The 12,952-nt window shown below is 37.1% G+C and overlaps 3 protein-coding genes across 7 annotated transcripts; 1 reads left to right on the top strand and 2 right to left on the bottom strand.

Moving 5' to 3' along the window:
* The first annotated feature begins 400 nt into the window (after nucleotides 1-400).
* On the top strand, nucleotides 401-2,494 carry LOC103423787 (ubiquinone biosynthesis protein COQ4 homolog, mitochondrial). Its single transcript, XM_029091278.2, has 3 exons — nucleotides 401-539; nucleotides 939-1,147; nucleotides 1,840-2,494. The coding sequence occupies exons 2-3, from the start codon at nucleotides 965-967 to the stop codon at nucleotides 2,338-2,340; spliced, it is 684 nt and encodes a 227-aa protein (XP_028947111.1). The 5' UTR covers nucleotides 401-539; nucleotides 939-964; the 3' UTR covers nucleotides 2,341-2,494.
* Nucleotides 2,495-2,704: 210 nt separating this feature from the next.
* On the bottom strand, nucleotides 2,705-4,522 carry LOC103423788 (protein SPIRAL1-like 1). Of its 5 annotated transcripts, none has more exons than XM_008361868.4 (4): nucleotides 4,342-4,448; nucleotides 3,605-3,645; nucleotides 3,250-3,530; nucleotides 2,705-2,990 (listed from the first exon to the last, which is right to left on the bottom strand). In XM_008361868.4, the coding sequence occupies exons 3-4, from the start codon at nucleotides 3,502-3,504 to the stop codon at nucleotides 2,907-2,909; spliced, it is 339 nt and encodes a 112-aa protein (XP_008360090.1). In that variant the 5' UTR covers nucleotides 3,505-3,530; nucleotides 3,605-3,645; nucleotides 4,342-4,448; the 3' UTR covers nucleotides 2,705-2,906. The 5 variants fall into 5 exon arrangements, with proteins under 5 accessions (XP_008360090.1, XP_070666863.1, XP_070666864.1 ...); XM_070810762.1 differs by having other exon boundaries at nucleotides 3,250-3,537; XM_070810763.1 differs by lacking the exon at nucleotides 4,342-4,448 and adding an exon at nucleotides 3,769-4,148.
* A 4,243-nt stretch (nucleotides 4,523-8,765) lies between these two features.
* On the bottom strand, nucleotides 8,766-11,609 carry LOC103451762 (putative methylesterase 11, chloroplastic). The gene is made up of 5 exons (XM_008391187.4): nucleotides 11,088-11,609; nucleotides 9,989-10,225; nucleotides 9,595-9,738; nucleotides 9,352-9,483; nucleotides 8,766-9,254 (listed from the first exon to the last, which is right to left on the bottom strand). The coding sequence occupies exons 1-5, from the start codon at nucleotides 11,469-11,471 to the stop codon at nucleotides 8,976-8,978; spliced, it is 1,176 nt and encodes a 391-aa protein (XP_008389409.2). The 5' UTR covers nucleotides 11,472-11,609; the 3' UTR covers nucleotides 8,766-8,975.
* Between the last annotated feature and the right edge of the window lie 1,343 nt (nucleotides 11,610-12,952).

Genomic DNA, 12,952 nt, shown 5'->3' on the forward strand with positions numbered 1-12,952 from the left:
CTTTTGTATTTTGGTTTTTTTAGATGACAAATTTGATATTAAATTATTGTTGACTCATTATCTGAATTAATTGAAACTTTCATTGATTAAGATATAGCGTGCCCATCCTCACAATTCGAGTTTGAATTTCCTATTGTATCCGGATGACCGGATCATATGGTTGTCAAGCACTAGGTACAAAAACAATCCACCCAACTTCACCCGCTGTATGTTGACCTCACCACCCGAGGCTAGAAAGCAGATGGTTATTTACCGCAGTGGCGCAAAGTAATAACATGTTCGATTTCCAAGGATTCCCTTTGTCCTAACATTTAACAATTTAACCCGTTTGTCCAAAAAAAAAAAAACTTAAGACTAAAGAAGCGGCCCATTGGTCAGAGAGGAAAAAGAAAAGCAGGCCCATGTTTATCTAGCCCAACCCTTATCTCTTGCTTGTTGCTACCAAAACCAACGGCCACCCACAGAGACAACCGCCTTACTCCGCCCCAGCAACAAAGATTGAAAGCGCCGATCTTCCCGTGCCAAACTCAGGGAGTCAGGTAAACAAAATTTTTTTCAAATTTTGTATGGTTTACGAGAAAATTTTATGGTTTTCCCCTTTAACTCTAAATACCCAATTTTTTGAGGTAAAAAAGGAAGAAAATTGCCTAGTAATCGTCGGGATCTTGCCCAATAGCAATCGTCAGGGACCTGTTAGATAAGCTTTTCTTAATTTCCTAATCTTAATGTTATTAAAACTGTCAATGATTCATAAATTGGGTGCTTCAGTTCTTTGTTTGATGATTATAAAGTTTATAGTTAATTACGCATCATTGGTTGCAATAATCAGTAATTTGCCCAGAAACTATTTGTGAAAATGTTTCAAAGGCAATGCTTGTATTTATTTTTTTTATCGTGTAAAGGTTAAATTGTTGCGGAAATTTGCATGTAATGATTAGGATTGCAAGAAAACCGGTGAGTTACCATGTTAGGAAGTGCGCGTGTTCGGCTGAACCGGTGGCAGCAGGCGGCTGTGGCGGTCGGTTCGGCTGTGGGCGCATTGCTGGACCCAAGAAGAGCTGATCTCATAGCAGCTCTTGGAGAGACAACTGGGAAACCTGCATTTGAAAGAGTTCTTGAAAGAATGACGAGGAGCCCTGAAGGCAGGGTAGGCCTCTTCTGTCCTCACCCTTCTTGTTTAGTGATTACAATTCTTAATCAAATAACATGTTATGCGTTTAAGTAGTTGTTCGCCAAAAAAACTTTCTCGTAATTATGCACGGAGTTTCTGCTTAAGCTATCTGAGTTATGTTTTGTTAATGAAGGTGTTGGGAGTTTCGGGTTATTTGAGTCCATAGCATGTTCTTTGAAAGTCTGCTTGAGGGAAGTCATATGAACTGAACATTTTTTCTGTTAACAGCGGCAAGGGAATCGTGAAAATTGCTACCTGGGTTATATCCATTCTGGTCAATTGAAGTCATATATCAGTCTTTCGTGTAAAATTGGCTAAATATTGTTCTTGTTGTTGTCGAGTATTGAGTGCTGCTGCTCTTAGTTTAGATAGGTGATAGCTAATGCAAACTGAAGTCATATATTCTTCTTCCACTGCAGTAAATAATTGGTGTTCTTTTATAGTGTTACTTATAATGTGCTTCTAATTGAACTATTCTTCTCATGTAAACTGTTTTGCGTTGTTTTTGCCACCCGTATAACGAACTAAGAATGGCTATTGCTCGAGATATCTAAATTTTATGGAATCAGTACTTGAAAGCCATTTGGTTGCTGGTATGCAATGAAATCCTATTTTGTCAACGGTTTTGCTTTGTTATTCTAAGACCAATGCATTTCTTTCTTTACCAGGCCATACTGTTGGAGAAACCCCGTGTAATATCTGTAAACGTGGGTCATGCATGGGATCTACCAGCGAACACATTTGGTGCTGCCTATGCAAAGTTCATGGGATCTAGGAACTTCTCGCCAGATGATCGACCACCAGTGCGGTTCATGGAGACAGATGAGCTTGCATATGTGGCCATGAGGGCTCGCGAGGTGCATGACTTTTGGCACACCCTTTTTGGCCTTCCAACGAACTTGATGGGGGAGTCGGCCCTCAAGGTAATAGAGTTTGAGCAAATGTACCTTCCCATGTGCCTGATGTCCGTCATAGGGGGCTCAGTGAGATTCAACGAGAAGCAAAGGAAATTGTTCTTTCAACACTACTTCCCTTGGGCCATCCAAGCTGGAATGCAGTGCACGGATCTCATGTGCGTGTATTACGAGCGGCACTTTCACGAGGATTTGGAGGACGTTCGGAGAAAGTGGGGTATAATTCCTGCCCCTGCTCCTCCTAAACAAGCCTGACCATCAGCAGCCTCAGCTTGTTTGGCGGAGAGACTGTAAATTTCTCGAGCACAATGTACCCATTAACTTGTGTTTTTCTTGTCAACCCAAATAAGTTTTTGTTTGCACACGTTAATAGTTACAGGTCGATTTCAATTTACCTTCACAAATTGAATCTTCGTGTGCACAATATGTTAACGTATCAACACCTCCGTTTTCCTCTTAAGTTAGGCGTTCTCTTCGGAAAAATGCAACCGAGATACGTAAATACAAACTCCGTAGGCGTGTCCCCGGCCAGTGACGGCGTTTCCAATCATAATCCGACATAGAAAACAACAGAAATGACCATGTAAAGATGGAGAAGAGAAATTAATCACTGAGAAAATAACGAGAAACACGAAATATGCACTAGGAAATGTTTGGTTTGTCCATGAAAACGAAATCTGTATCAGATGGTTTATCCATCTAAAATAGATCATTCTTGGCTGAATGATCCCAACAACCACAAGACCTATATTACATCACAGAATCCATAGAGACTTCCATTGTTTATATAACGGATCAACGAAACGAAGGGCATGTCTGTCTCAGTTACCACCCGGTCCACCAAAGAGGTAACCCAAAGAAGATCCACCGCCCGGGGCAGCATGGACCTTGGTCGAGGGTCGATCCTGCACGCAGGGAGAATCAATATGAACATCAAAATAACACAAATTGTGCATAAAATAGAACGAAAACACTATATCAAACAATGAAGAAGGATAAGCCAATTCCAGCAGCTATATAAACCGTTTCAGTGAACAAATTATAAACACCAAGATATTTGGATAATAATTAAAAAGATAATGAAATATCGGAAGATTCATTGGGGTGTAACCATGTAAGTAAACTAGGTTTTGTCTAACCCCCAAACAATGAGGAGAATCATACCGTTATGAAGTTTCCGGTGTTCTGGCCATCTGCACGCATGTAGTTGTTTGTAGAGGTGCTATGGATACCAGCAGGAATCGCCTTGGTGATATCAACTGGTTCAGGAGCAGGAGCAGGAGCAACAGGCTTGGAAGCAGGCTCATCTGGAACTGGCGCAGCTTGAGCATTGTTGGCAGCCGGTTTTGGAGCCTCTCCACTCCCAAAAAGATAGTTCAAAGAACTCTGTCCCCCACCGCTGCTAACTCCACGACCCATGTTCTGTAACTTCTTCACAGATAACCCTACACCCTTACATTACAAACAGATGTTTAGAGTGGAATTCTGGAATAAAGAACAAAATTGCAAGAAACTATACCAATGATTCCTAATTGACGCCTCAACCAGTAAAGAATATACCTACAGGAACAATTATCACAATAACTCTGTCACTACTTGACTCAGTGTCACGAAATACTTTGAAATCAAAACACCATAACATGATCTAAACCATTGATCCATTTTATAAATCGAACCACTCACAAGAAACCCGAACGAGAAGGAAAAAACAAAAATCTTAAGAGTCTGCACCATGAACTTCAAGGTTGGAATCTGCCTTCGTCACAAAAAGGGTCAACTTTTCGATGTTTGATATACCAAACAAATTCAATTTCTACTTATTTTGGAATGATTTCTTCACAATTTTTAAAACCCAATTGATCGGTTCAGCTAAATTACACAAACAGAAGTTCAATTTAGCAAAATGCAGGCTCACACGCAGACACTTTGTCGGTATAAAAAATCGAAAACAGACAGATCCACGATCAACAGTTCATCCTAGAAACCTCAAAAATCAGAAGCAAAAGAAACGTCTCAGTCAAACACTACCACGAATCAAAACATACATCTATAGATCTACCAAATGAAATGCACCCCAAAAATCCACCGATTAAATATCAAAATTATCCACTAGGAAAAGCATCAAATCAAGCACAGTAAAATTGGGTTCTAAAAAAGCGAGAAATTGAAAGCGAAACGCAGCGATTGAATCGTGTAAGTCAAAATCCGAGAAGGGAGGCAGAGATCTAGGGTTAGAGAGAGGGGCGCGTAGGGTACCTGGTTGTTGGGATCAGATCTGGAAGGGAGAGCTGTGGAAGCAGAGAGTGTTGAGCTACTGGAGACACACAGAAAAACTGCACGCCACTTCTAGGTGTTATATAAACATATCAGTGCAGATACGCTGTCACTGTTTTCCAATTTTTATTTTATTATTTTTTGAATTATCCAGATTTTATTTATTAAATATTTCAATTTTCACAAATTTAAACCCTACCCCAAAAAAATAAATAGGTCAATATTTGGTGGAAATTTGCAATATTAATCTTACTGAAATTGAATCGACCATCTTGGTTCTCTAATTCTTTACTTTTTCAGAATTTTTATTTTCTTTTTATAAAACAAATGCTGCATATGCGAAAAATGATAATTAAACAATGAGATTTATTGTTAGATGAAAATTTAAATATGAATCGTTGATCATATATTTAAATGAAATTATATTTTTTACCGCTTCGTTTGATTGTGACACAGAACTTTAGGTCATCACCAACCGAACAAGGGTCAAAGGGCTCCAAAGAGTCATAGGCCAAACATAGCTATTTGACAAAAAATCATCTCCAATTGAGAGGGCCAAAGGGCCATTAGCCAAACATAATTTATTATTTTAATTAAATTAAACTACCATTGTCACTTCCCGACCTGCGAATAAAGACTATCCACGAGTTAGGGTGTGAGTCATATCTTAGCTATAGAAATAAATTCCACAACCAAGATATGATGGAAAATAAAATGAAATAATTAAAATTTATTGCATACGCAGCGGAATAACAATAATGCAAAAATTAATTCACAACAAAAACTACTAACAAAATAATAATTAAATTGTAACAAATATTAGTATACAAAATTAATTCATAACAAAAATACCAACTAAAATAATAATTGAAATGAGTAACTCTTGAAAATACATAATATGTATGCAATGAGATGTATGAATGTATATGTACTCACTCCCTTCTAATCCCGTCAACACATACCCAAGCCTGCACGTCCCATACCATGCTTATACCACTTGGCTCCGAGTACGTTATAATATGAGTTAACTCCCGTTCATCCCTTAACCCAATTTTTATAATTAAACTCTCAGTTTCCACTTTATTAAACAGGCTTCCCCCGACGCCCAAATGTATACTCAAGCCCTGCACCTTACACCTGATATATACACGGTTCATTATTTTATATTCAAGGCAAACTTTAGCCCTTGAATATCCTCACAACTTAAACACTTTACACAAGTGAGCACTTGACACAACACAACTCTTTTTCTTGCTTTGCAATGCATATGTATATGTCATGTTCACATAGATATCAATACTCACACTTTATCTAACAAGCCTGCAACTTCAACATAAATCAAATTGATTAGTAACAAGAGTAATATAATCATAATATTAACAAAATAATAATCTATAATCCATCATATAAAATGTTGCTCGTTGACCACTCCATATATATTTATTCATCGTCTCATCCATCTTGGTCGGGCAACCTGATTTTATTAGAAAAGAATAGACATCCATGTTAGAGAAAATAATCGTTAGAGTGAAATATATGTCTCAAATGCCACAAGGCATGAAATTATGTCTCTAGCTTTTCCCTTTCCAAACGTCATCTTTTATTTTTATTTTAGACCACCACTTCTGCTTCGTTAATATAGCTGAAACTATCAGCTGTTCGAACTGGGATATAAGTCAGCCATATATTCGATTGTCTTGGTTTTTGGATATGTTATAGAGGAGATGATAAGGAACAACTTTAGTGAAGGAAGTGTTTCGATTCGAGTTACGAAAAATGGGGTTTTGGTGCTCATAACATGGCTATCCAGTTTTCTGCGGGATTAGAGACATGAGTTGGTATTTCAAACATAATGGACGATCACACCGTTGGATGTTTCTGAAATTTTTATATATCATGGTAGAGAGACAGATGAGCAACTCTCATGAAGGAAATATTATAGTAAAATACATGGATGATGGTGTTTTGATCTGTTAAATAGGCTGGACGAATTGCTAGTCTTGGATATCTTTCTTTTGATGGATGAAAATGATAGTAGTTTGATGGAGAGATTTGTTGGGTAAGGCTCATGTATTTTTCTGGGATTTGTCTCACACTCTTTGTACATCATCTTCAAGAGAGATAAATAGAGATTGCCGATAGTTTGGTGGAAGTGGTTCTCATGGAAAAGATCTCAAAATGTAAATGCATAAACACGCAAGATTTAAGTGGTTCGCCAAATTGACTACATCCATTGGGGTTTGCTTTCATTGTATTTCACTATATAGGAGGGACTTATGAATACAATGAAAGATGGCTTAAAGCCTTAACAATATGTAAAGGAAAGGTAATTGGATAATATGAAAGGAAGGATGGCTTTTTATTGAAGTTGTTCTTTTTTTTTTTCTTCTTCTTCTTCTTCCTCTCTCTTTTCTTCTTCCTCTTTCCTCTATGTCCTTCCGTTGTTTCTTTTCTCGTTCCTTTATGTAGATTGCATGCCATCTTCTTCTGCAAAGAATCTCCACAAGTGTGCCAGTGGAAAGAAAGCAAGTGTTGTGCTAATCATTAAACATGAAATGTGTTCCAATAGAACCACACCAAATGTTAACCTAATCATCACCATGAAATGTGTTCCAATCACAAGGCAACAAATGTTATTCTCATCATTAACAATGAAATGTGATCCAATAGACAAACAATAAATGTTAAGCAAAACCTTAGCTCTAATATGTGTTCAAATGGCAAAGAGACGTGTGTGAAGTTAATCAATATTATGTAAGGTGGATACAAGCATCCAAGGCCACGTTCATCTCTAAGGAATATGAATCCCACCTCTTCAAACTTTGGAGGGATGAATTATCACCAAACATTTAGCTCTTAGATTCCTAATGAATACAAACTTGCCAACTCACCCTTAAGTAGACTTCCACCTTCACATTTAGAGTGGTGAGTAATCACCAAATCATTAACTCCTAATGCTATAAACTCTACACCTCAACCTATTTAGAGTAGTGACTAACCCTTCCCCTTTATTCTCTAATGGTTGCCAAAACACCACTTAGCATTTGTGAGAAAAATCTAGCCAAACTCATCATAATCCCCTTCTCCAATTCAAACTAAAAATATCCCTAAATACATATGAACATGAAATAGCTAGTTTTTGAAATAATTTGTAGGAAAAAAGGATTTTACATTGAAACTATTTTACATACCGAGAATAGGTTCTTGCATAAAAATAAATCAAATAAAATCATTACGTAAAAATAATTACCCAACATACACCCATATATATATAACCATTTTTTTAAATACGGGGTATTACAACCATATTAAAATAAGGTTTTCGGACATATTTTGATTGCCACTTATCGCAAAATGAATAAACTTCCGAATTTCTTATCTTTATATAATCTCAATAATTTTTTGGATAGGATTTTGAGTGACACGCGTCGCTAACGTGAGTAACTCTCCAGATTTCTTATCTTTATGCAATCTCAGTAATTTTTCGGATTGGATTTCGAGTGACGCGTGTCGCGAGTAACTCTCCAGATTTCTTATCTTTATGTAATCTTAATAATTTTTTGGATATGATTTCGAGTACCACGTGTCGAGATGTAATTGGTTGTGCAAATTTTAGATAGGATTCTTATCTACGTGGCACTTCTTATCTTCAGCTTTCAATGTTGTAGGAATGGTGTAGGTATTTATAGGAAAAAAATAGTTTTTTTTTTTAATTTGTCCAAAAAAAATAATTTCAAATTCCAACGGTAACTTGATGGCATCATGACATTAGCTAGCCCTTGCTAGCTGACGCTAGGTAGCTGTTGGCATTCAAATGGGATGAGCTGGAAGGCTGGTAAAATGTCAAGCTTGACATTCTGGAGCTGGAAAGCTGGCAAAATGTCAAGCTTGACATTTTGGTGCTGGAGGGCTGGCTGGAAATGGTCAGCCCGCTCACCTGATTTGGGGGTTTACGCTCGGTGGGGCCCACAAGCCATTTGGCCTAGCCTTCGGTTGGAAACGGTTTTCGTGTCATTCCGAGCTATTTTTAGCCCTATATTCTTTTGATCAGGTTGGTTGGAGATGGCCTAATAAGAGATATATCTACTTTCAAGGATTTTTGCCTTTTATTTAATTTTTTATTTCTTTTAATTGCTTTTTTATCTAATATGGAAAAACTTATACATATTTCGTTTGCATTTTTTATTAGTTTAATTTATAGCCAGTGGTTACGGATAAAACGTTATGCCAGTTTGGCATCTGATGTAACCTACTAACCTCCTTGCTTTGTACTTTCCGTTTGTCGACCATGCAGCAAAGAGATTTTTTAATGTGTTTAGAACAAGTTTGATACATTAATCAATTGTATTATGACACTGGTGTATTGAGCTGTATTCTCGTCATATTGAAAAATTTATCCGTGCATCTAAGTGTAAAACCATAATTACCAAATTACCATTCAAGTGGTAAAGTATAAAAAATACACATGATGCTCCCTTGCCATTTTTAATATATCATATATCTTCGATGTTACGAATATTTTCTCACGGACAACAGTTGTTGAAAGTTTTATTTTTTATACGTTCCCTTCCACTAAGTATACCGAAGCCTATGTGATTTGGCAGCTCAGCTCATGTCTACACTGGAGGAAGTTGTGATATCTCTACTAATATCCTATGCAAAGCCTGTGGCCTTGAGAAAAACGGTGCATGATCGGAGCCCTTAAGCCGGAAAACCTGTTCCGGCAGGTTGGATTCGATCATGGCTTCTTGTAATGGAACGGTTATGGCATGATCTTCTTGAGTCACTACGAAAAACCGCCTGACAGCGCCGTAGTTCTCGTCGGAAAGAAAAAGCTTCTCTGTTACTGGTGCAAAGGGGATTGGCCTCATTGAGACCGATGCCAGTGCAACATCCTGGTTTGGATTAAGGAGGACGAAAATTAGCTTCGATATCAAACGGAAAAAACTAACTGATTAGCGCTTGAGCTCTGTTGTAGGTTATACAACGTACCTTTGCAGGACTTTGATTGAACAATAAGTCTTCGGACAGTTTTTTGTCAAGAGTAATAGCACTAGGAGGCTGATCCTTCCCATTGGCATACAAGAATCTCTGAGCCTGTCGCATGAGATCGTTCGATCCGGTCTGCATTAATATTAACAGGATTAATTAGTTTGGTTTAAGAAGATTAGCAAAAAATTATCTGTAGAAATATGATACTAATTATGTTATTATTGTGTGGATTGGAGGGCAAACCTGTTGAGCAAAGAGATTAAGAGTGGTCTGCCCACTGGTTAACATTGCTGCACAAATGAATATGGCTTTTGCAATTTTAGATGGAAACAACTCCATTGCATATGAGATACATGTGCCACCAAAATCATGTCCAACCAAAATCACCTGCATTTTAGAGGAAGGAAAATAAATTATTAATACACACAAAGAGTCCGACTACAATACAAACACATTGAATATGAACACCTAAAATACAATACTTATGGACGGCAAATTGAGTGGTGCACACCACTTCAATGGTCTACTGCATCATTTGATTAGTTGACATGATCATCTAATGCGTTATTTACTTGTATTCGTACTTAATACGTGTTTGTACCCTAAACCCGAGAGAGAGAGAGAGAGGGGAGCAAACCTTCTTCCCAACCCCAAGATTCTCAAGGATGTCAGTGAGTGGCTTGACATATTGTGCAAGACTTGTGATGTTGTTTGTATCAAATGAGTGAACTCCAGAACCGGTCAGGTCAACTGCATCAACTTTGAACCCACTTTCTTCCAAAAGTGTCATGGTTTTGTACCAGCACCAAGCACCAAAGCCACCTCCATGAACTAGGATAAAATGATTGGTTTCCAGTTCATCAGTCTTCACGTCCTACAAACACAAAAATTGACTTTAAAATCATGTACCAGGCCACATATAAGTTTTTTCGCTTTCATTAGATCATATTAGAATATTGCTCAAATAAAAAAGAACTTATTTTCGGTCGCTATTGACAATTATCTTCATTATATTTTAAACATTGATTAACCTTGACCTATCTCGAATCTTCGGCGCAAAGCTTTGAATTAATCAAACCTATATGTTTATGAGCTGAAATATTGCCTTCCTTCAAAACCTTGATGCAGCCGGCCAAAAATGAAAAATCATTCCATAGAATAGAAGGTGATGTAATGTCCTTTAATTGTAGTTGACCAATGATAAAATATGTTTTCAATTTTGCCCTATTGTGAAAAGGCAATAAAAGGGCTAACTATTGTCTCTCGAGATTATCAGCTCGTTTGAAAGTACTTTTAAATTAATTAAAAGTGTTTTGGATGAAAATGTTTATGGAATTAATTTTTAATAATAACGCAATTGAATTCTAGAAAAGCATTTGAAGTGCTTTGAGAAGCAAAAACATTTTCTTTAAACACTTTCAATCATTTTAAAAGCGGTTCCAAACAAAATTTAAGTCTTTTCGATCTTTAAAAAATTAAATTAAGGGTTATTGTTTTGTACGGCACACCAACACCAAACTCAAATTGAAAGGTGCGGTGGTACACAACCGAACACAATGTTTGACTTTTGTTTTCGAAATCCATTCGGCCTATTCATGCCGAACTTAAACGAAAATCGTCCGTTTGCAACCGGAAAAAGTGATTAATATTGGGCAGTTTTTTTACCGAACAAAAATGAGAACGTTTGGATTACTATAAACAGAGATTAAAAAAAAAAAAAGATGAACATGTCAAACCTGCTTATCAACAAGCTCGAGAGGCTGAAATCCGAGAGTATCCGACCGCAAACGCTGCCTAGAGCTCGAGCTCTTCGCAAACCCCTGATTCTTAGGAGCCGGAGAGGGATACACAACGGAAGTGGACCGGTTAAACAGTTGCGAAGAACCGCCGTTCTTCTGGACGTTCTGGAACAGCAGAACAGCCTCTATAGCTTGTTGCTGAAGCAACAAGTCATCAGCATCAGAAAGCCGCTCTTTCTTCTTGGTCGAACCGTTTGACGATCTTCTAGTACTACCAGCGGAAGCCAAGGACGGCGAAGAGTACGTTGGCCGCTTCGAGGGGTTTCGGGTCAAGTTTCCGGGCTTGTGCGCCGGCAAGAAGCATGCCATTGAGTTCCCCATGGGTGCAGCAGTCTTCAGATGTGAGAGAGACTTGGAAAGTGGTTGTGTGATTTATGTGCGTTGTTGACGATGTAGGAGGAGAATGTAAAGAGGGGAACACAAAGTTTGACCGAATTGTAAAGTATTAAAATACTAATCAAAGAGGTGTGACAAAATATTTGCATTATTTGAAGGTTCATGGAAGGGGAAGAGGCTCCTCTTCGTATCCACCCTATATTTTAGCCGTTCATTGTATATCGTACAATTAATTTTTATCAAGTGTTTAATTTTAAATAAAAAAGTCAATTAATTTCTGACCTTACGATAAACGATAAATGATTAAGATGTGATGATCCCTACAATCCTCACAATTTGAATCTGATGGGATCCAAATCCCATGGAAGGTAATTGATAGATTTTGAATTTTTAAACAAAGAGGACATTCTTCTGGCAATTATGTCCTTTTCATATATTTTTAATTGATTTTTTTTTTTGGAAAACAATATTTTTCAAATATTTTTAATTGTTTTCACACAAGCTTACTGTGGAAAATGAGAAAAATTAAGGAAAATTTCTGTGGTACTGAAGGGAAGGCTAAACTTGTATCTGGAAAGAGAAATTTGAGTATTCGTTTATGAATTTTGGTTCAATTTGAGCTTTGGAACTTATGCGCGCATTGATTTTTGAAATTTTTACGCTGTAGAGTGTAGAGCAATAGTCGTTTTCGGCAAATTTGTTAACACTTACATCCCTTATTTTTCCTTAAAACCTTGTATTTCGAATGAAATTTTTAACAAAAATATTCAAAATGATCATAACTCCACATTATGACTTGTTCAGAACCAATACTCGCAGATTTTTCAAAAATGCTAATTTTACCACATATGTGTACTATCATTTGTACTGTCTCTCTAATATAAATGAAATCCACGTATGTTGGTGAGCCCTTCCAGTTTTAAAAAAATTGTACAATTAATAATACAAATATATGATAAGTATAACATTACTCTAGATTTTTAGATCAAATTGAGCTAAAATTCGAGACCAATGCCCCGATTTAAAAAAACTAAAGAATTTAATTATTCATTTTTCCAAGCCATTTATTTTGACCAAATGTGTCTGTTAGATTAGGAAGAATTCATCAAATCAAGGGATCTATGTCAATAAAATTTGATCCGATGACTAAAGCTATTATAACGTTTAAAGTGGACCACTGTTTGTAACCGTTGAATCAAATTTCAATGATACAGATTCTTTGATTTGGTGGATTAGAAGGAAAAGATCCGAAGAGGATCCTTCCAGGAGGGAACGCCTTAATATTTGCTCTGGCTTCTCAGAGTAACTAGAAGTCGTAACATCATGACTGAATTGGGTGAGTTGAACGATGACTTTTTAATTTTCTTTTGACTTTATATGTTTAGCTTACGAAAGTTCTCTGATTCAAACTACTGTAGATGGACTCCGATATGACTGTAGGTACCGGCCACATTGCCCCAGCTGAC

The sequence above is a fragment of the Malus domestica genome, chromosome 13, assembly GCF_042453785.1.
Source record: "Malus domestica chromosome 13, GDT2T_hap1".
Classification (NCBI taxonomy): Eukaryota; Viridiplantae; Streptophyta; class Magnoliopsida; order Rosales; family Rosaceae; genus Malus; species Malus domestica.

Excerpts from the sequence above, each read along its gene's own strand:
- LOC103423787 (XM_029091278.2), top strand. The coding sequence starts at position 965 with ATGTTAGGAAGTGCGCGTGTTCGGCTGAACCGGTGGCAGCAGGCGGCT. Across the intron at positions 1,148-1,839 it reads CGAGGAGCCCTGAAGGCAGG|GCCATACTGTTGGAGAAACC; the intron begins GTAGGCCTCTTC and ends TTTCTTTACCAG.
- LOC103423788 (XM_008361867.4), bottom strand. The coding sequence starts at position 3,504 with ATGGGTCGTGGAGTTAGCAGCGGTGGGGGACAGAGTTCTTTGAACTAT. Across the intron at positions 2,991-3,249 it reads ACACCGGAAACTTCATAACG|GATCGACCCTCGACCAAGGT; the intron begins GTATGATTCTCC and ends CCCTGCGTGCAG.
- LOC103451762 (XM_008391187.4), bottom strand. The coding sequence starts at position 11,471 with ATGGGGAACTCAATGGCATGCTTCTTGCCGGCGCACAAGCCCGGAAAC. Across the intron at positions 9,484-9,594 it reads TTAATCTCTTTGCTCAACAG|ACCGGATCGAACGATCTCAT; the intron begins GTTTGCCCTCCA and ends ATATTAATGCAG. Across the intron at positions 9,255-9,351 it reads TCAATCAAAGTCCTGCAAAG|GATGTTGCACTGGCATCGGT; the intron begins GTACGTTGTATA and ends AATCCAAACCAG.